Genomic DNA, 22641 nt, shown 5'->3' on the forward strand with positions numbered 1-22641 from the left:
AGCCCCTGCCATCCTGAGGCACTAGATGTCACACAAAGCACACCCCAGAGGCCCAGGTCTCCCACCAACTTCCCAGCTCCCTGAAGCTCCATCACCCAGTGAGCCACAATCAGCCCAAGATGGCCTAGTTCCACCCAGCCAGTATGTCCAAACAGGGCTGCGTACAGACTGCGATCTCAGTCATAAGTGAAGCAAAACTGACCACACTTCATTAACATGGCTGCCACCCTGGGCTGGCTCCACGAGTGTCTGCCCGCTGCCTCTGGGTCTTCTCTCCCAAGAGTGTGAATCACACACTAGAGATGCACACATGGGCCGAGCACTGCTGCAGAGGCTGAGGCCCGATGACTGCCCTGTGTTCTTCAGACACAACTGCTGGTGGCAAGGGCACCAAAGACACCTTGTCAAACTTCTTTAACATACTTATTGAAATGATATTGGCTTTTTTTTTTGGTACAGGTCCTAGAGCTTGAGCCCTGGCCTGGACACTAGCCCTGAGCTTTTGTGTCCATGGCTGGTGTTCTACCAACTTGAGCCACAGCTCTACTTCTAGCATTTTTGGGAGTTAGAGAAAAGAATCTCACAGACTTTCTTGCCAGTGCTGGCTTTGAACTGTGATCCTCAGATCTCAGCTTCCTGACCAGCTGGGATTACAGGTGTAAGCCACCAGCACCTGGCAATATTGGACTTTTTAAACAGAAAGTTGAATCTAAAACTTGCATGACTTGGGATTACCTAAAAATCCACATCAGTGATGTAAATGATGTCTATGTACCATATTTCTTCCAAATGAATCTAAAGTTCTTTCTCTTAATTATGATGTAGATACACATAATGTTCACTGTAAGAAGCTATTTATTACTTGCACAGATTCAAGCTTTACTACACTTAATGTCTCATGAAAAATACACTACAATGGCCTCATTTTTCAAATACAATTATCGATTCAATATTATGAGTTAGTGTTATTATGACCCATTAACCACAGTGAGTGCCCACTGCCAGCTGCTGCAGAGCACGCCATCACAAAGATGGAAAATGACTACCACAAAGCTTGCCTGATAGAACCCCAGGCCACGCTGTTATCCACACAGCTGAGCAGAGTGCCAATGCCCATGAGGTCGCCCACAAGGTCTGCCCCTGGCACACGATGCCCACCCCAGACCCACACAGAGATCTCACATTGCCATCCGCTCCAGAAGGGCTGTTGAACACGTACTCCAGCTGGAAGACAACTGCAAATGCTGGGTGACTGACCATCTCGGGGAGTCGCAGGTGGCTTCTCAAAACGAGAGACTGGCTTCCAGAGCTGGGAAAAACACCAATCAGGAGCTTGGAAGAGTGTTGGCCCCCATCTTGCCTTGTCTCACCTCCATCCCACTACAAATGGCAGCCAAGATCAGCCTGGGGCCTGGAGACACAGCAGGACCACTGCGATGCTGCCCAGGGCTCTGAGAAGCGGAGGAAAGAAAGCCAGGGCTAGGCTTCAGGAGGGTAAGCCAGGACAGCTAAGTCACCAAGTCACAGGCCTCCTGCAGGGAATGGCCAGCCTCTGCCTCACCAAGAGGGGAGGTATGATGGCCCATTGTGGCATCTGGGGTGGAACTGGGGAGACTGGATTCAACAGAGCAGCAGGGAATGCTGAACTGGAGCTCTGTGGCACTTGGGAAACGAAGGCCAGGGAACAGCTAGATTCTGCTGCAAGCAAATACCCAAAGCCCTAACTCCAAAGCTGTCACTGCACAAAAACAGGCTTTGTTCAATAGGGCCACTCTAAGATCTATTCCTAGTAGGTGTAGTGAAGTAAGAGGAAAGGGAGATGACAAGGAGGAACACTGCATGGTAAGCCCACCCCAGGCATGTGGCAGCTGTGTTGTCCCATGACCTCTCAACTGTCCCCACCCATCTCTTACCATGTCAGGCCTTGGGATGCAGGGAGAATACCTGCTCTTAGAAAAGGAGCCCACTTTCTTGTTGAAGCTGGCAGAGCGTGTCAAGACCACATCCATCTCAGGAACCAGCACGACCACTTGCGGCCTATGCAGAAAGCCCAGGCCATTGTGCACACCTATATGCAGTCGACGCTCCAGGACCTCCAAGGAGCCAGCATCCAACAGACTGCCCTGCAAGAGGCACAAGGTAGATGGGGTGAGTCTCATCCAGCCAGGAAGTGGGGTGACCGGAAAAGCCAGGGTGGGTGAGCAAGCAGAGGGAGGACATCAAGACATAAGTAACAAACTTTCCAGAGGTGATGCTTCACATAAATGAGCCCAAGCAAAGGAGAGATGTGTAACCCAATGGTGGCCGCTAGCTGTGAGGCACTTCCTGGGTAAGTTCGGCAGTATTGATACAGCATGACCTTCTCTGCAACATGTCTGAGGCGCACTAGCTTCCCAAGACTTAGCTGACATTTCTCAAGATGCAGCAAGCTTAGATGGGTGATCCCATGCCCTCCCACAAGGGATGCAGGAGCAAGTGGTGCCCAGAGGCAGAGTGTGCCAGGTCTCAACTCTGTCCACCCTAGACCTAAGACCATGAGGAAGCGGGGCAGAGTGTATACTCAGGCAGTAAGTCATAAACCAATAAAAATGGAATCTGTCCCAAAGTGATCACTGGATATTAAAGTGTTTCATCTTAACAGAAATTGAACGGGGACTTGAACAAATGATCAGGGCTAGACCTCCAGGCTATTAGTGTTTATTAAATTATGTGATCTTTGCAAAATGATCTCTGAGTGTTCCAGTGTTCTTCACTGTCCATTAATCGAACTGAATGGATCTAAATTCAGACTATTAGTCTTCAGAAAATGAAAATAAAACTACAGAGATAACTGAGTATCTGCCAGGTGGATGGGAACAAAAATACAAGGGTAGTAAAAAACATAATAAAACTATTTTATGGGAGTATGTAAAATTTAACAATGGTACTGTTAACACATCCCTGCCTTCACACAACCATCCTGCTCTGGAAAGTAAAGACCACAGCAAGGCCCACACGAAAAGCATGGGTGTCGTACGACCCTCTTCTATGATTCATGCTTGTGTTCATGTACAACCGTGCTGTCAAGAGTGGGAAGAGTTAAAGCCCCCACCGTGCCCATATTCCTATGTAACTAATAACTTGCCAACCTCACAGACAACTAGAGTGGGAACCAACACATCCCATTACTCGTTCTCATGACAACGACATGTCACAACCCCCATGGGCCAGACACACTAATGTATACTGCATGATGTGTGCACAGCAGCCCTATCCCTGTGGTACAGGTACTCCCTAGGAGGGCAAGGGCAGCCCTGAACAGAGAGGAAAGCAAAGTGTTCCAGGGAAACAGCGGATGGTGGGAGAGGCCTGGTGAGAAGGAAGGTGACATGACCTGTGGCGTGGCCAGGGGCTCCTGGAGGGGCACTCAGATGGGCACCGGGACCTGGAACCTGAAAGAAGTCACAAGAAGATCTGCAGGCAAAAGTCCAGTGGTGAACCGTGTGTTCAAGGCCCACAGGCCCAGCAGGAGTCCACATGAACAGGTCATGGGTGCAGCTCAGAATGAGGTCAGAAGAGCAGCAAAGACCAAGCGCCACATATCTCCTTCACTGACGGCGATGCCTGTGTCTGTCGAGGGCAGTGAGAAGCCAGACTCCACAGAGGTTTCAGACAAGGAAGCTAGCTGGACTGATGTCCCTGAAAGACCACTTTGACCAGAGTGAATACAACGTTCTCTGGGCCCAGACTCTTCCCTGAGCATGTCCTTACCCCAATGTCCAGAAGCAAAAATTACAGACTCAGCCAAAACCAGCCACAGTCACCAACGGAGGAAGGTAAACACTGTAACACAAAGCTTTCCATGCCTGAGGGCCCAGAGCAGTCAGACACACAGCCTCTACAGCAACAAGGACAGGCAGGCTCCACACCCTCACCACCTGACCCCAAAGTCACGCCACGTGAGCAAGATTCAAACTCCCCCCAAACCCCAGTGAGTACATGACCATCTGCCTGGCTTAGGATGGCTGATCTAGGTAGACCACAGGCAAGACAGCAGGGTGCCACGTGGTCTCACCCTCCAGCAACAGGACAGGTGGAGGATAAAGAGCAACCAAAAGGACATAGACATCGTTAGGCCTCTGTTATGCATTAAATCTACTGTGGTCCCCTTAGCCACAGCAAGTCAAATCAGTTTCAGTAATGGAGGACCTCACGTGACACGGCAAAGGCTGTAATTCAGAAAAGCAGCAAGTCCTCAGCTGACCTGCCAGCTACCCACACACAAACAGGATTTTACTTCTTGCTCAAGATCACACTATTTAAGATACACACAGAAAAGGATGATAATGGCCCAACTAAGTGCAACCCAGAAGTCAGCCCATCAGCAGAAAGGACACACACAGAGCAGCGTCTCAATCACAACTGCCATGCCTATGGGGAAGAACAGAGCTGCCTGAAGAGGAGACGGGACTGAGACTGCAACCACCTCCTGAAATGAGCCACCCACCCTCAAAAGTCCGTTGTAGATATGGGGCATAATCTTTGGTGATATGATTTCTTTTCTTTTTTTTTTTTTTTGCTGGTCCTAGGGCCTGAACTCCAGGCCTGGGTGCTATACCTGAGCCCCTTTGTGCTCAAGGCTAGTGCTCTACCACTTGAGCCACAGCACCACTTCCAGCTTTCTCTGAGTGGTTTATTGGAAAGAAGTGTCTCATGGACTTTTCTGCCCAGGCTGGCTTGAAATCACAATCCTCAGACCTCAGCCTCCTGAGTAGCAAGGATTATAGGCATGAGCTGGTGATATAATTTATTTTAAAATGAGGACTGGTTTATGATCCTTCCACATTAACATCAGTGCCTCAGGATATCAGCGCCCGAAATTGCCCACCCCTTTCAGTATCTGTGGAGATCTTGGCCCAGGTGGAAACAGGTCCTGGAAGACTTGCTGACTGTAACAATTCAGAGACAAAAAGAATGTCCCCATCAGCCAGAAAAAGGGAGGAAGGAGTGTGCTCTGTCCCAACTATGCTATCATACCTCCCGGAAGTGGTCGCTGGTGAGCAGCTCCAGCAGCTCCCCCTCAAACTTCTCCAGGGAGGGGGCCAGAGTGAAGGAGACAGCATCCAAGTGCAACGTGATGGGCTTCTGTAGGCGAGGCTTCCTCAGGGCGTCACCTGAAATGGGGAGAAGACTCAGGAGAAGCAGAAACAGGGCATGCGCACATACGTATGTATGTACGCGCGCACACACACACACACACACACACACACACACACACACACACACACACACACACACACACACACACACGGCTCAGGCTGAGCACGGGCAATGGGTCTTAAGGCGAGAAGGTAGCAGAGGCACACCGGAACCACGGCAGGCCAGGCTGAACCACTCTCCTTTCAACCAATGCCCATCCCACTGGCAGTCAAAACTCTATCTGAACTTCCTCCAAGAAGAAATTTTCCTAAGCGAGTCCCTAAAAGAACACTGAGTACGGGAGGAAAAGCTGTGCCGAGTCCCAGTGCACGTGCACCTTGGACTGCTTGGAACACACAGGAATGCACATGTGCACATGACACCAACAAGCAGAAACGATGGGGCTGGCAGCACAAGAACGGAGTCCTGTCCCCTCCAGGAGCCTCTGTGGGGCTTCAGGGTACAGGGGAGGGCAGGATCCAGGTGAGAGAAGCCCTACCCCGTAGGAACCATGGGGTCGTGGGGAAACCTGTGGGTCTGCCCTTCATTCTCGGTACTATATATCACACTTCAATCCTCTCTACACAGCCCCAGCACTCCCCGCTTTCACATGAGACGCTGAGATTAATGTACGCCTGTCCAGGCACCTACGCTTCTCTCTTACCATTCCAGTTAATAACAGCCGCAAGCCCGTGGGTGCAACTAAAGAAACAGAGAAACCCGTGGGACCTGCAGGTGGCTTCTGTCACCTGTCTCCACCTGAAGGTTCAACCACCTTCACGTATCACCTACCGGCTGGTGACTAAGCCCTTACCACATGAGAACTCCAGACCCAAACTACAGCGCCCAAGTCATGAGGGGCAGCTAGCAGAACCCTGGGGCATGCAAAAGGTCCAACAGGGCTCCCCTAGCTGTACAACAACTGACCCAATCTCACCACTGGAGAGTTAACTTCTAAAAGCCACACCACTTCTGCTTCCAAAAATAATCTAGTCTCTGTACATCAGTTTTCCTAGCAATGTTTTTTTTTTTAATTACTGAGTTTGGGGTTGGTTAGGTGATGTGCAGACTCACTGTATCAAACTATAAAAGTGATGAAGGAAAAATAGTTACATTTAATCTCTTATGTTTCCATACTTAGTCCTTGGCAGAAACTCAAGGACTTTCAGAACATTTGCCTGCTTTTTTCTTTTTCTCGCCTTATGCTGAAAATACCTAGACACAAAAACATTCACTGGTTTTCACCAATACTATTCTGATATAAAAGTACATATAAAAGTAAGTTAAATAAGATTATGTCTTTGTTGCTTTTATATCCCTCCTCCATGGTATAACCCCTGCTTTCACTATATATGATGTTAGTATATGTGGAGGGGAAGGGAAAAAACAAATTGTTAAAACAGGGATACAGGAGGACCCATTGCAACAATGAAATGTACAAGTCGTTATGTCAAAAAATGAACTTTACAACTTTGGTGGGGGGGGACGGCAGGGGAGGATGCGAAGGGATGGGAAGGGGAAACAAAGGAGGAGGTTACAATGCTTGATAAGAAATGTAATTGTACATGTAATTGTAACCCCTCTGTACAGTATTTTCACAATTAAAAAAAAAAAAAAGTAAGTTAAGCCTAGCGCTGATAGTTCACGCCTGTAATCCCAGCTACTCGGGAAGTTGAAATCTGAGGACCACAGTTCAAAGCCAGACCAAGCAGGAAAAGTCCAAGACACTCATCTCTAATTAAGCACCAAAAAAGCCAGAAGTGGAGCTGTGGCTCAAGTGCTGGAGTGCCAGCCTTGAGCCAAGTGCTAGCCTTTGCCCATGGACAGTGCTCCGGCACTGAGTTCCAGACCTAGTATTGACACCAAAAAAAAAAAAAAAAGTTAAAATGAACATTTTTAATTCTATTTACCAACAATTATCTTTAAACCACTTTCTAATAGGCAAGTTTTCTATAACTTGACCTGCATATTGATTTTTCAACTTGTTTTAAGTTGTTTTCTTGCTGTGGATTGAATGCATGGCCTTACTCATTCTAGACAAGTGCTCCACCACTGAAAAACATCCCAGCCCTCAACTCTGCTTCTTGTACTTTTTATTTATTATACAAGATAGTGGATTTCACTATGACAGTTTCACATTCACATATTACACACTTGCTTCATATTCACTATCACCTACTGTCTCCTTCCAATAACCCCATTCTAAAATAGTCCTCCTTTTACTTTCACGCCTTTGTTCTAAGTCTAGATTCTGCATGAGGGAAAATGGACATTCGCCTTATTGCACTTAACATGATGACCTCAAGTTCCAACCAGTTTCCTCACCACAGTATTAAATCACAGTAGCCAAGAGATGGAGTGACCCCGTGTACATTCACAGATGATTGGACAGACCAAATGTGGTCTAGCTGTCCAATGAGATATTATTCAGCTTTAAAAAGGAAGGAAATAGCCAGACGCCAGTGGCTCACACATGTAATCCTAGCTACTCAGGAGGCTAAGATCTGAAGATCGTGGTTCAAAGCCAGCCCAGGCAGGAAAGTCCATGAGACTCTTATCTCCAATTAACCACCAGAAAACCAAAGGTGGCGCTGTAGCTCAAGTGGTAGAGCTCTAGCCTTGAGCTGAAGAGCTCAGGGACAGAACCCAGGCCCAGAGTTCAAGCCCCCCGACCTACCAAAAAAAAAAAAAAGGAAGCAAGGAAATTGTGACTCCTGCTTCCATAGGTGAACGCTTTAGACATTCTGCAAAGGGAGATAAGCCAGTTGGAAAAAAAAAAAAAAAACTACAGGATCCCACTGCTCTAAGGAGGTCTAACTGCAGTCTCTCAGATGACAGCAAGCTATGTGCTGGGGCTAGAGAAAGGGGATGGGCTTAGTGGATACAGGTTCATCTTGAGAAGATGAATAGTGGTGGGCACTGCCTAAACAAGATGAATGGGCTTAATGCCCCAGAATGATCCACTTTGAAATGGGTAAATTGTTAAATGTTACGTTACATACATTTTACAACTAAAGGAGATACTAATGAAGCCACAACATCATGGCACAGTCAGTATGAGAAAGATGCTCTATGAATGCGTCTCTGCAGGAAAGACAAAGATGTGTGAGGCTGTGACATATTCTTGCAGTAGGGACTGGGCAACAGCTTCCACTGCGGCCTTCTCTCCCCTCACCCCACTGGCCATGCTGCTAGCAATACAGGGTACACAGCCAGCCTGGCCACCCCCAACCTCCCTGGAGGAGCCCACACTTTCCAAGATCTGACCCAGAACTAACAGATTCACAGTGGAGAGGATCAAAGCAGGCCTTACCCATGTCCCCATGCGGCGGCAGAAGGCCAGGAATCTGTTGCAGACCAGACACCAGGAGGTTCTCAGGGAGCAGGTGGAAGGCAGGTTCCAGGGCCGGATGAGGCCTCAGGGTGTACAGCAGGCTGCAGGCCTCCACCACCGTCAGGTGCTTGCTCTCTGGGGGAACACCATGTGCCAGCTGAAATCCAGGGCACTTCTAGTCAAATCAGCCAAGAAACACAAGCTAAACAGAAAACTCCACAAACTGAAAACTTGTGTTCCTAAAGAGAGTGAGAACCTGCTCTGCGAATGCAGTCAAAAAGTAATAGGAACCCAGCCTAACAATCCTGTCTAAATCTGCAGTGACAAGCTTTGGTTCAGTCTTTGTGTGTACCTGTTTAAGACAGGGTCTTGCTGTGTTGCCTATGCTGACCCTCAAACTCGTGAGCTCAAGCAATACTTTCATCCTGACTTCCCAAGAAGCTGGAACTATAGGTGTACCTGGCTCTGCAATTGTTGTATTGTCATTTTGTGCTAGTCCTAGGATTCGAACTCAGGACCAAGGCCCTGTCCCTGAGGTTTTGTGCTCAAGGCTAGCATTCTACCACTTGAGCCACAGCTCCACAGCATTCTAGTGATTAAAGATAAGAGTCTCATGGACTTTGCTGCCCAGGCTGGCTTCAAAGCATGATCCTCGCATCTCAGCCTCATGAGTAGCTAGGATTACAGGCATGAGCTACTGGCGCCTGGCATGAAAGTTGTTTTTAAACAAACATATCCTATCTCTCCCTCCACAGGATGAGCAGAGTCCTGTGCAGTTTCCCTGCACAGGAGACACTCTGCCCCCCAGGCTGCCTTCCTGAGCCTCCACTGGGATCCATCAGACCCCACAAAGGAGCAGGATGGCGCTGGATGTGGAGACAGTGTCAGAGATGGAGCCATGTCCTCAGGAAGGCCAATCCTGGACTGATGCCCAGACACACAACACACAGCCAGCTTTCCTTGGTGCACAGGGACAAGGTCTAAACACAAGAGAGATCTGGGCAAAGCCCTGGCGGGAGGGGTGGCCAGGAAGAGGTGATGTGGGGGGCGCAGGAGGACAGAAGAATGTGACAATCCTCACCCTGGCAGGCATAAACTCCCCTGGGGAGAGGGCTCAGCAGGGAGGAAGCAGGCAACAAAATGGGGTACAGAGCAGGCAGCTCAGAACTACAGAGCCAGAAGGAAGAGGAAACCACACGTGTACCCTCTCTACATGCCCACCTCAGCCTGGACCGACTCTCTCCAGTGAGACTGACCATGCCACCTCCCAGGCTAACCGGGGCCAGGTCTGGCGCTGGGGCCGGACTGCAGAGCGCTAAGATCACAGATTCATCTCACTCACTGCAGCTTCCGTAAAAAACAGACTAAAATGTGAACTACTGCGGTCATCAGAAAGAGGAATCAATGAACACTGTCCTTTTAATACTTAACAACTCTAAACACAGGCTCTGTTTACTTGAAAATACCCCTTAAAGGCATTTCACCTGTGTGGCTGGCCAGACAGAACACTGGCAGCTCTGAGGAGAGCAAACGAGAGAAATTTAGCAAAAGAACAGCTACTCAGAGGCTCAGGCCAGGCTTCCACGTCAGCAGCCCACCCCAGCTGCCAGTGTCACCTCAACTCTGGTCTCACCTTGACCCTGGCCTCTGCAGAGCCACCTAAGCCACTGTGGAGGGGACGAGCCAAGTGTGGGATAGCAGGTCAAGGAGAGGGGTTGGATGTTAAGGGGAGAAGCACATGTGGACAGTGAGGGAAACGAGGGGCAAGAGCCAGGTGCAATGGCAGGTGTGCACCTGTACAAGCTACACATGAGGTGGGGGACCTCTCAACCTTTACACTTTCTCAGACTTCTGGTATTATGAACCCAGCGAAGCCATTGAGGCCATCGCCATTTCCATCTACTTGCAGAGATGTGAGCAGAAGGGCTGCTAGTGAGAGGCTGCCCTTCCCTCCCTCCAGTCCCTCAAGTCAGGAGGACACCAGAGGCCATGGCCTTCCTTAAAGGCCCTGAGTCTAAGGATGCTGCAAGAGAGAAAGTCTCGACTAATGATAATTTCAGCTAAAAAAAAATAAATAACCTAAGAGCTAACCTTTTGAATAAAACTGTTCCTGACTGATAACTTTCCTATATCAAATTCAGGTGGGCAGGGGTTGGGCTGTGACATTTCAACACAGGGCAAGGGACATACACATTCCCTTCTGGGACACATCTTCAAGGACAGAGGGCTGCTGGCCCAAGCAAACCTACCTCATACCACTCTCCCTGCCCACACTACCCAGGGTAGGTCAGCATTGGCACTGGGCCTCTAGATGCCCTTCTTGTCCACCCCACCTCACAAGCCCCTCCTGCCATGCTCCAGTGGAGGCAACAGAGGGGCCAACATGCCTGTGGCTGCTCAGGAGGTGCTGCCACAGAGAAACAGCAGGATCCCCCAGCCTGGGGCAGGCCGACCTGACAGGAGGCCACAGGGCCTCCACAGAACTCTCCCCATCGGTGGGCACAGCTGGGGAGGCTTTGCTATGTTGGCAATATCCAGTGACTTCACAGTCAAAGTTTTCCTGGTCACTAGTGGTGATAGGCAGAAACTGCTTCATCTAGGGAACAAAGCCATTATCCTCAAGGCACCCTAGGGCCACATCCCTCCCAAGCTCCTTCACAAAACTGTACCCTCCTTCTAGGCCCATGACATACTTATCTGTAATTACTATGTAACTGTGCTAAGCTAATGAAAACTGCACCAGGAGAAAAACGTCAGGGTAGGGCTGAAGAGAAGAACACTGGCAAGCCACAAGCCCACATAGGGCTGTCAAGGCCAGGCCAGACCCTTACGCTCTACAGGATCCTGGAGAAGTGGGTGCAGGAGGGCTCTGGGGGTGCCATGATACAGCCTCAACCTGGAAAAGAGAACCAGAAGCAATGTCAACTTCCCACATCTGGTATTAGAGAGGAGATGGAACCCTGTCCCCACCACCTCAGGCCTCCCAGCGCCTTCTATGCACTGCCAGTTCCATCCTCTGAAGAGAATGGGGGTAGCAGTCTGCCATGTTGCAGCCCAAAAACTGAGAGCTAGAAAAGAAGACCAAGAGAAGTACCCCAACTCTGAAAGCTATAGGAAAGAACACGGCTGAGCGCTGTAGCCCATGTCTGTCATCCTACCTACTCAGGAGGCTGAAATCTGAAAATCACAGTTGGAAGCCAGCTTGGGCAGATAAATCTTCAAAACTCTTAGCTCCAATTAGCCAGCAAAAAAAACAGACTGAACGCATGGTTCAAGTGGCAGAGTACCAGCCATGGCCAAAAAAGCCACGTGAGAGTGAAAGACCCGGAGTTTAAGCCCCAGTGCTGGAAGAGGTGGGGTGAAGGAAGGTCTGTGGGATGTCCATGGCAGTGGGAGTCAGGTTCCCACCCAGGGATGACGCTGTCTCAGTGCTCTCCGCCTGTGCCCCAGTGAGGAGCACTGCCCCCATCCAGGTGTATGGGGAGAACACAGCAGCTTGAAGAAATTAATCCTCAGGGCCAAAGAGTTTCTCACTCCAGGTGCTGATCTCCAAGAAACCAGACAGGCTGCTTCTGCTCCTGGAGCGTCCACCCCAGGAATTCTACTGCACACATTACACTGGCTGGGGAGATTTTAGCTGACACACCTGGACAGGATTGCTCCTGGCACATGGTGTGTACAGGTCGGAGATGCAGCCAGCACCTTGCAAGGCACAGGACATCCCACAGGGAAGAGTGATCAGCCCTAAACGTCAGTGATGCAGGACCATGGGTGATCTTATCCTTCTCTGTACAGCCTCAACATAGCCCTGCACACAGTAGGTGTTCAGCCAGCATCTGCTGAGTGAACACTGGCTGCTTCCGGGGCACCTGTGTGAAAACCACACTACTGAGCACTCAGCAGTCCTGAGATGCATACCAACAGAGCTGTGTGTGTAGGTCAGAGAGATGAACCTTGCGCTTAGGATCCCACAGGGAACAAGTGACAGAGCAGGAAACTGCTCCACGTGCATCCTACATCCAGTGCAAGGCTCAGAGCTAAGGCCAGGCTTCACTCTAGACTGAGGAACAACTTGGCTTACTTAGAAGTGAAAGAAGGAAAAAAAAAGGGGGTGGGGGAGGGGGGTTAGGGGTATGGATCAACTGAGAGCACCTGCCTGATAAGTACAAAGTCCTAAGTTCAAACTCATAAAAAAGGCAAAAATAGTAAAATATCCCGTGGCATGGCTGTTATGAAAACACACAGCTGTGATAACAAATTAAGGCTTCCTATCACCACCAACAGGAGGCTGGGAAACGCCCAAGCATGGAAAACTAGGTAGGCACCGTTTGTCCTGGGAAGCAGAGGTAGGCGATTCAGGCTTGTTGTTGAAGATCCGAAGAATTCCAAACCCACATGACAACATCTGGACGGTGCCATCTCTCCTCCTGCCTTCAGTGACCACTTCTACCACAGCAACGATGTTCGGGTGGTTTAAAGACGTATGGAAGTAGAAGGGCTGTAAGACAGACAAACAAGCTGGCTGAGCAGAGCCAGGCGATAGACCCAGCGCTCACAGCTGCAGAAGAAGCAAGACCCTGTCATGTGCACAATACAAGGGCAGAGAACCCACCCTGTACCCTCCTGTGGACCACTGTCCTCCAGCCAGATGTTTGGGAAGGTGGCACTGTGAAGTAATCCCGTGGGGCCAAAAAGCTTCTTACTGTAGGTGCTGATATCCACGAATAGACAATCTGCTTCTGCTCCAAGGGCTTCAGCCCTGGAAATTCCACTTCCATATATATCAACAGAACCCAGAAACTCTAGGAAGAACAGCTGGCCCAGCTGTGCACTGCCCTAGGGGTAGGTAAGACCAGGCAAGTGCACCATGACATCAGCCCAGGGCAGAATACACCCATTGCAAACATATCCATCCACTCAACATCTTATACCCAAGCCTCAGCTGAGGTGTAAGGTTCATGAAGTTCCATCTGAACTAATTGTGCTTCAATTAAGGAGGATCCTGAGATTTCTTTAGTTGCTAAGGAAATTCAGAGTTCAATGTCTTTCATGATGAGAATTACCTTGAGATCTTCTCATTAGCAGATTTCTGGGGGATCTAAGCCAAGTAGATGATACTCAAATTGATCTTAAAAGGTCTTCCAGCCAGGTGCCGAGTGTTCACACCTGTAATTCTAGCTACTTGGAAGGCTGAGATCTAAGGATGGGGGTTTAAAGCCAACCTGGGCAGGAAAGTCTCCAATTAACCACTAAAAAGGATAGGGAATGCGGCTCAAGCAGTACAGCACTGGCCCTGAGCTTTTTTGCTCAAGACCCATGACCAGCACCAAAAAGAAAAGCAAAAAATCTTCTATTTGCAACCTTTCCATGCCCAAATGCAAACACAGGATCACTGACTCCAGCTGTCTCCCCCACTCGTGGGAGAGGAAGAGTGGGAGGTGAGCCAGTTGAGGTAAATCCATCTCCCAGAACACAAGCACTCTCCTTCCACTCTGCTCCTGTTTTTCTGCCTCATTCAACGTACCCCACTTGTTTGTAATTAAAAGCGACTCAGTGTCAGGCACAGAAGACAGAGGTGGAGCTGAGGGTCACATCTGCCAGCCCAGGACCTCAGTGTCCATGGCAACACATGTGGAGATGACTGAGCTGGGGCACAGGGGAGCGGTGTGGTGTAGAGCCACCAGCTGGGCCTGGAGACCACCCCAGCAGAGGTGGGGCAGGGCCCACCTCACCATGATTAATCCCCCTGCTAATGAGTCATTTCCATGTTGTCACGGAAGAAGCGGTTTACTGTAATCGCAGACTGTCAGCCCAGGATAACAGAGGGACACATTAAAACATCAGCCACAAGACATAAATCGTTATTCTATTATCTTTTATTGCAAAATGATGAAATAATGACCACTTACAGCTGACAGGTGGTTGGACTGAGAAAGAGTTATGTTTCTGTGTCCAGGACCGGGGAAGTGTTTAAAAAGCCCTGCTGTGAGGCCGAGTCTGCCATGACTACACCTTTCTATTTATACCTGTGCCCATTGGCTCTGTGAGCACTGCCCACTTTTTCTTTGGGCAGTAAAACAAACATTTAAACTCTGCTAGGAAGCAGCAAGTATCTCTCAGCCTTGCAGTCACCTTGAAACTGCTGTTTGAAAACAGGAGGACCAGATGCTCAGGGATGTCCCAAGTACAAATTTATGGATACTTCCTCACCTTCATTTACTATCAGAAAGAACTGTCTTGAGACCAGGAGAAACCTTCGAAACAGAGCCCAATTACTGTGCATCTCAGCCCGGCAAGCTGTTTCATGGGCAGTCAGGGTCCCCTGGAAGCAATGCATACTGAAAGAGGATTCAAGTTCACGTCGGTATTGGTACTGATTGAAAAGGACATAAGTATACGCTTTTCCAAAATCAATTTGATGTGGGAATGGTACCATGGTAAAGGATTCATGAGGAGCCTGAAAAACACAACCCATTCTTGAAGAAGGTCGAGGATAAAGACCTCATGAAGGGTACAACAACACGGCTGTGTCCAGAATGGCCTTGAGCGTGCTCAGCTCTCTCCACTACTCATCCAGCAAAGTCATCTTTGCCAGGATCACCTGTGCCTAGGTGCCCCGCCCCCTCTCCTGGCATGCAAATGAGCTCGGCTAAAATTCCAGACAGCGTGTAGCTGATTGACACCTGTAACCAGACCTTCCACCTAGAGAAATTTAATTAACACCAATGCCATACGTTTTGAGAGGAAAATTCTAGGCCTCACCTGAAATTGCATAATTAAAAGTTTAAGTCAGGCCATCAAATCCCTGCAGAGAAGGCCACTCAGACAGAGGCAGCTCCCCTTCACCCCTGCATCACACTTCACCAGTCTGCCCTGGGTGAGTTCCTCCCTGACAGGATAAACAGATTAATAAATCATTTAAATGCTCCAGGCCTAATGCCTTCATCTTCAAAAACACAGACACATTCGCCTCAGGACAAGGCTTCCATTTCTCACCCACAATGACAGGACTGAAATTGGCTCGGCTGATGTGACACCACACCTGGTGTCTCCAGCTGATGGCCCACTGTCCTGCCACCTGCTGACCTGTGCCCACGAGGCCAAGGAGGGATGAGTAGAATTGAACCTTTCGATAACCATCTTTAAAATATTTAATAAAATAAATCCTTAAATAGAATATCTTCAGGAAGGCAAATAAGCAACAGATACTTCCCACAGCTTCTATCTCCCTACTCATCTCATACCTGGGTTCAGACAGGACCTGCCCTGGCTGTCCAACGCTGACAGCCCACAGTGCAGCCAACTCTGCTGAGCCCAACTCTCCTCTGGAACATGCAGAGTCTCAAGATCCAAATGTGGAAGCTTTTGGGGGGCAGAGGAATAGGGGGCTACCCATGGCATTGTCACAATGATGAGGCCAGCACTTAAGAACTCACCGGATAACAGAGACCGATCCAGCCTCAGTGGTGCAGATGGAGAAACCCTGACCTACAGGAATTACACAAACTTTAGCCCTAGCTGAAAAGATGGCACGTGATTATCTCCATCTCTGTATATCCAGCTCCCAAACAGCATGGCACACAGTAGGTGATCAGCCAGCATCCACTGAGTGAACACCCACTGCTTCCCAGGTACCTGTGTGGGAACCAAAGTACTGAGCACTCAGCAGCCCTGAGATGCATACCAACAGAGCCGTGAGTGCAGGTCAGAGAGATGAGCACCATGCCTGGGATCCCCCAGGGGACAAGTGACAGAGCAGGACTCTGATCCACGTGTACCCCCTATCTCCAATGCAAGGCTGGTGGCCAAGGCCAGTCCTCACTCCAGCCTGAAGGGCAACTTGGCTAACTTAGAAGAGTAGGTAAGTAGACCTAGTTATAACCCAAACAAGAAATTCCCATAGGATGTTGTTATGAGTACATGACAACAAAAGAATCCAAAGTAAAGCTTCCCACTGTCCCAGCAATTCAATCACCATTCAAGTAGATCCAACACTGGAAACAGCACCAAGACATCATTTCTGTGAAACCACTTCCTGTCATGGCCCCACTTCCAGCTGAGAGCCAGGTGAGGACATCCCTCCAGAGGTCACAGGGCATTCAGACAGGTGAGCAGCCCCATGGAAAGGACGCTGCAGCCTCTGTGCCTGTGGTTGTCTGTATCAGAATGTGTGTGAGTGCGCATGGGCATGCACACGTGCATGGGCACACATGCGCGCGCGCGCGCGCGCACACACACACACACACACACAGGCACACGTGAGCAGCATGGGGCTGTGGGAGGGCTAACTGCTCATACCAGAATGAGGCTGATTAATCCAGGCTTTGGAAGGGCCTTCAGGGGCTTCATTTGGATTACATGGTTTTTCGCTGACAGCACCCACTTTTAAAGGGGAGATTACATGGCTCTCATTACTCTGTGCATAAGCGCCATTCAAGACTCGCTTTCGCACACTTCTGTGAAGGGGAGGGGACTTCTTATCTGTGTCACTTGGTGAAGAAAGGTGACTTCCCCAGCCACATAAGTGACATCTGAACCGGTTAATGTGAGGACCCCCCCAAGGGTCCTACCCTCCCCCCACTCCTGAAACAGAGGAGGAAAAGCAAGCCTGCCATACAGGTGAGGGGTGGGTGGACATGGCAGTCAGCTAAGAAAGACTCTGGGAGGAATTATGCACATCTCCAAGAGAAACTATAGAAATCACTGTACTGTGGCCTGCAGGACTGCTTCTTAAAAAGATGAGTTTTTTAATGTTAAATGAATTACTGTCTCAGAGGAAGCAAAAGGCAATTCCTCTCCACCAGGGAAGGTCTCTGAGGAAAGTGCAGAATTCTAGGCTCAGAGCTGAGGGAGATCTGGGGGCTGCCTGCCTGGGCCCACAAGGCAGAGCCCATGAAAGGGATTCGACCAGAGCCAAGAGATTATCGCTTATGAAAACCCTAATTTGAATTCAAGGCCTCCTGAGTTCAAAGTCTTTTCTTGGGACAGTGTTGTGTGCAGCTACAAAATGACATCTTCTCCCTCAGCCACATACACAGGGACAGCTGTGAGACCCTGAATGCAGCCCCCTCAAACAGGCAGTTCACCCACCTCAGTACTTTACGTGTTCTGAAGGCATGTGTCCAGAGCAGTCAGTCAGCACAATACAATCACCACACACACACACACACACACACACACACACACACACACCTGCTGATGGAGGCTTACCCTGGGAATGCATGTCAATCATGTGTGGACAGTGACATGTACAAGAACAAGCTCAGGCACACTCACACAGATCTAAGGGGGGCTCTCTCCAGTTAACTAAACTAAGCCTTTTATGTACCCTGAAAGTGGTATATAGAAGGGGAGAAGGAGAGAGGGGGAGATGCTGCCTAAAGGCTGCTGGGATGGAGTCATCGCCGGGCCACCACTGGCCTCTGCTGCTCGCAGTGAGCATAGCAGCTGGAGAAAGGCAGGTTCCAGAAGCAAGTGTGGGCTCAGGCATCCCCTGCATGACTTGAAATGCTGCCATATTCTCTACTTCAGCAACTGCACGATTGAAGAGGGCAGGCTTATCCAGAAAATTTAGGGATTGTGCTCCTCTTATCCCCCCACGCCTCCTACTGCATGGCCTCAACAGCAGGCAACCACGATGGTTGCCAGGCTAAACTGGAGTGGTTCTGACAGACACTGGATATCCCACTGCATAGTCAAGGATATCCCAGCCCAGGAACAAATGGCTGAAATCTTGGTTTTCCTTGCCCAGGTCTGAATCATGGACTGAAAGGGCCTGACCACTACAAGGGCAAAGCGAGCTAAACTGTGATTCAACTTTCAGGGCCACAGAAGCCAGATCCAACCTGAGAGCACAGATCCAACCTGAGGGCCAGAAGCAGCATTGGGCCCTGGTACCCTCGTGTTGACTGGTGGTCAATTTGGTGACCTCCAGGACCAAGAGACAGAAGGGTCCACTTCACTTCCAACCTGAATCCTACTTGGGTCAGGATCACTGGTGGGGAACACAAGTAGACACTGTAGGCATGGTCCAGCTACCTCCAAATAAAGAGCTACAAAAAGGCTTGGGAGAGCCAGGCACCAGTGGCTCATGCCTGTATTCCTAGCTACTCAGGAAGCTGAGATCTGAGGATTATGGTTCAAAGCCAGCCCAGGCATAAAAGTCTATAAAATTCTTATCACTAACCAGCAAAAAGCCAAAAGTGGAGGTGTAGCTCAAGTGGTAGAGCACCAACCTCAAGCAGAAAAAGCTAATGGACAGTGCTCGGGCCCTGAGTTCAAGCCCCAGTAACAGCACCAAAAAAAAAAAAGGAAAAAGGAAAAAGGACTGGGAGGGATGCATCAGGGACCTCAGTGACAAAGCTGGATCCCCCAGCTGCTTTCCCTACCTCCCCTCCCTTCTACGAGCACTCCCTAGATAACAATGGCACAGTAATGTGAACCAGGAGACCAGAAGGACAGCAGGACACTGTTGAAATCACAGCTGAGAGTAGCCCACCCGGCTCAGCCACCAACACACCAGCCCCTCAGTGTCCTCCCCTCTAAAATGGGGACATGAGGACATGAGACTACTGGCCTCCACAGGATACAGGACAGGATCAAACAACATAAATGTGGCTCTAAGCCACAGAAGTCCCTCCCCAGGGAAGGATGGCTGTCCTGGCCACCAGCATCTCCATTCATCATACAAACTGTCACAATGTGGGGCACATCCTAGACAGAAAAAATCACAAGAGATGAACCTCCTAGAAGGCCACCCCCAAAAGGCAGCAGAGCTACACAGAGGCTCGTCAGCAGCAGCAGCATCCAGAGACTCAGGACATGTCACAGGCACAAGGCGATGCGGTGGCTACGCTGAGTCAGCCTCAAGGGGTCGCGCGGTGCCGTGTACACCATTTACAACATGGAATCTTGTCTCTCCAACACAAGGGCCAGGGCGACCTTTAGGAGGCATTTGCATAAGCTGTCTGACAACCTTAATGTCAGACACATTTTCTGTTCCTATGATATACACTTTGCCAGGCTCTGTTTAATCTTCCTGACCTCCGGGGCGCAGCTCCCTTGACAAACCGTGTTAAATCAGGGTAACTGCTGAGGTAATCCATGCCAAGACACACACACAATCCTCAGGCTGGGTGACAGCCAAGCACAGAGGGCTACATGTTCACAGCCAGCCTGAGCCTCAGTGTTGGCTACAGCCACAGCCCTGGCACAGAAGAACTTCAGGGATAGCTGCCCGGAATGATGACTCAGGGGACAGCTGTGGTCACCTTCACACCCACTGGCACACCAAAACAGCCCAGGCCCTCCAAGTCACCTCAGGCTCCCACCTGTACAAGTCAAATCATAGGAGACCCCTGTGCTCAAACTTGGACTCCCCACTGGGGCTCAGGGGTAAAGCAGCAGACAGCGCCCAGCTCTTAAAGATCCTACCATCTCCCAGGAAGGTCCTGCAAGACCTGACCAAGGAAGCCCTTCCTGACCACCTCCCCAACCCCACCGGCTGCCACACCAGCCTCTGAGCCCCTCAACCCAAACACTGTAAGAAAATATCCCCAGCCCTGCTCAGCCCAGGGCCCAGCCTCATAGAGGCCCTCCTCCATGGCGCTGCCTGCAGCAGCCAAGCTCCCGTTCTTCTGCTGGTCTCCTGAGAACATGGGCAGCAGTGTTACCTGCTCAGCATCTCCCCAACAGACCATCAGCACTGACAGGAGAGAACCTCCTCTTCCACCCTGGTGCCTGGAAGGTAGCCAGCAGGGGGCATTGACCTCAGGCCTGGGCACTTGGGGTGGCTGCCCAAAGGGGGAACAGTACTGTCTGCAAGGTGGCCTACCACAAGGTTACCTGGGCCTCCCCTTCCCCCCGACTCTCCCCCACGCCCAGGCCACCGCTCAGTCTAGAAGGCAGAGGCATAGGTCTGAGTTCACACTGCGCCACCTTCCGCCCACACAGGTAGATCACACTCCCAAGTCTCAATTTTCACCATATGTGATGGTTAATGCTGACTGCCAACTTGAGCGGAGTGAGAAGCACCTGGGACACAGGCTGGCAATACTCACGCCATTTGAGCCCAGATCACACCCCCCCATGTGCCAGATGCCAAGGCTGGAGCCACAGGATTTAGGGTTTACACTGCTGGATTTCATTCTTGCTTTGGTCCAGACTTCTTCCATTCGTCCCTTTTGGAATGGGAATTTGTACTCTGCCACTGTATGTTGCAAGTAGATAACATGTATTTTTTGTATTTTATGGGACTCACCGCTAAGAGTGTACCTTGAGCCTCAGTAGATTTGGACTTGAGCTGGGGAACCGCATGGAACAAAAGGTCAGAAAGGAAAAATCAGCAACCCATGCTTCCTCTCCCTATATCCTGATAGCCATGAATTAGGGCCACATGATCTCCCCACCATGACGTCCTGACTTACCACAGGTCCAGAATCAGAGCCAAGAAGTATGGACTGAGCCTCTGACACCATGAACCAAAATTCATCTTCCTCCTCTCAGCTGCATCCCAGGTAGTTTGTCACAGCCAAGAAGAGAACCTAACACAACTTCTATTTTAAAAAAGAAGGTGGTCATTGGGTGCTGGTGGCTCATGCCTATAATCCGAGCTACCCAGGCAGCTGAGATCTGAGGATCATGGTTCAAAGCTAGCCTCTTATCTCCAATTAACTACCCAAAAAAAAAAAAAAAAACGGAAGTGGAGCTATAGCTCAAAGTGATAAAGCAGTAGACTTGAGCAAAAACTCAAGGAAAATGTCCCTGAGTTCAAGCCCCATGACAGACAGAAAAAAAAAAAGAAAAAGAAAAAGGCAGGAGGGAGGAAGGGGTGAGAAGGAAAGGGGCAGTGATGGCAACAGGTGAGATCAATAACTTCCTAAGTTTGTCCCAAGGTTCCTTGAAGGTTATGAGACCATGGCAGACATTTCCATCTGTTTGGGAACAAGATGCCCACTGTGAAGACAAGCTCGTGGTGACAGGTCCTGAGGCTCCGTGACATCCCTACAGGTCTTAGATGCCTGGTCCTCTCAGGGCTGAGGACCCACTCCCTGAGCTACACATCCGAGGACCAAGCTGTGCCCTGCTGCAAAGCAGTCTCACCCCGCCAGCAGGGCCCACCTCATTGAAGACAACCCTGGGCGGTTGCCTGGAGAGCTGCTTGGCCGGCGTCACTGTGCTCTTCCACGTCCTCCCAAAGAAGTGTCGGTAGGTGACATCAAAGAGGGACACGCGCAGATGACATTCAATCTCTGACGATACCACCTCCGGTACTCCCTAGGAGACAGCAGGAAATGAGCCCTGAGGAGCACAAAGCACTGCAGACCACCCTGGAGAATACTGGGTCATTCAACATCCACCCCGATTTCCCTTGGGGAACTACCTCCCCCACAGCCATTGGTCTTGGTGAGCTATAAAACACAAACACACATTGATCAAGATACATTGTGCTCACAAACTGACATGTTGAATTGAAACTTCTTTGTATAGGTACTTAGAGGTTATTAATCTTACATTTTTAAATAAAAATGAAACAAAAACACAATGCTCCACCTTTCCCTAGCTGATCAAGCCTTAAAGCCTCCTGAAACAGACAAAGCTTAAAATATACCAGAGCCACCAAGACAGAAGAGGACCTGTGCCAGAATGCAGGCCAGGAGCTGCTGACAGCGACTCTTATCACTAGGTGGAGCCAAAAGGTAAGAGAGAACAAGTCCAGGTGACATCATAGATACCCTGGATCAAACCATACCTGAAGCTTATTGTAACAGTGGATTTGTCCATTACATGGCCTAATAAATCACCACCAGGCCATTTGGGGTGTATTTACAAACAAATAAACTCTTCCTGATAGATTCAGAAGCTCCTAAGTCTTCAATTTGCCAAAATTATTCTGGAGTGGTATTAACAAAGGAAAAGCAGATCTTTGAGACTTGAGAGACCCTGGCTATACACACCCACTGGGCAACCATATAGACAAAGCCTTTCCCTGCAGCTTTACCTCCAGTTCGTTACTGGGCATGACCTGTAATGGCCCAGTCCTTACCTGAGACAGAGCCCTGTGCTGTTCTCTCATTCACTCACTTAACATTCACCAGCCATCTACTCTCTGAATCTACGCTGTGCCAGCA

At 49.7% G+C, this 22641-nt stretch overlaps 1 protein-coding gene across 1 annotated transcript in view; it reads right to left on the minus strand.

Moving 5' to 3' along the window:
* Positions 1-22641, minus strand: part of Nphp4 (nephronophthisis 4) — a 99006-nt gene that overhangs the window by 64651 nt on the left and 11714 nt on the right. The window contains exons 3-9 of the mRNA XM_013031596.1: positions 21632-21787; positions 12838-13010; positions 11344-11408; positions 8492-8647; positions 5017-5153; positions 1945-2123; positions 1183-1309 (exon numbers count right to left, since the gene is read on the minus strand). Coding sequence (XP_012887050.1) covers positions 1183-1309; positions 1945-2123; positions 5017-5153; positions 8492-8647; positions 11344-11408; positions 12838-13010; positions 21632-21787 — 993 coding nt within the window. The remainder of the gene's footprint in view (positions 1-1182; positions 1310-1944; positions 2124-5016; positions 5154-8491; positions 8648-11343; positions 11409-12837; positions 13011-21631; positions 21788-22641) is intronic.

Source organism: Dipodomys ordii, unplaced genomic scaffold (genome assembly GCF_000151885.1).
Source record: "Dipodomys ordii isolate 6190 unplaced genomic scaffold, Dord_2.0 Scaffold6, whole genome shotgun sequence".
Classification (NCBI taxonomy): Eukaryota; Metazoa; Chordata; class Mammalia; order Rodentia; family Heteromyidae; genus Dipodomys; species Dipodomys ordii.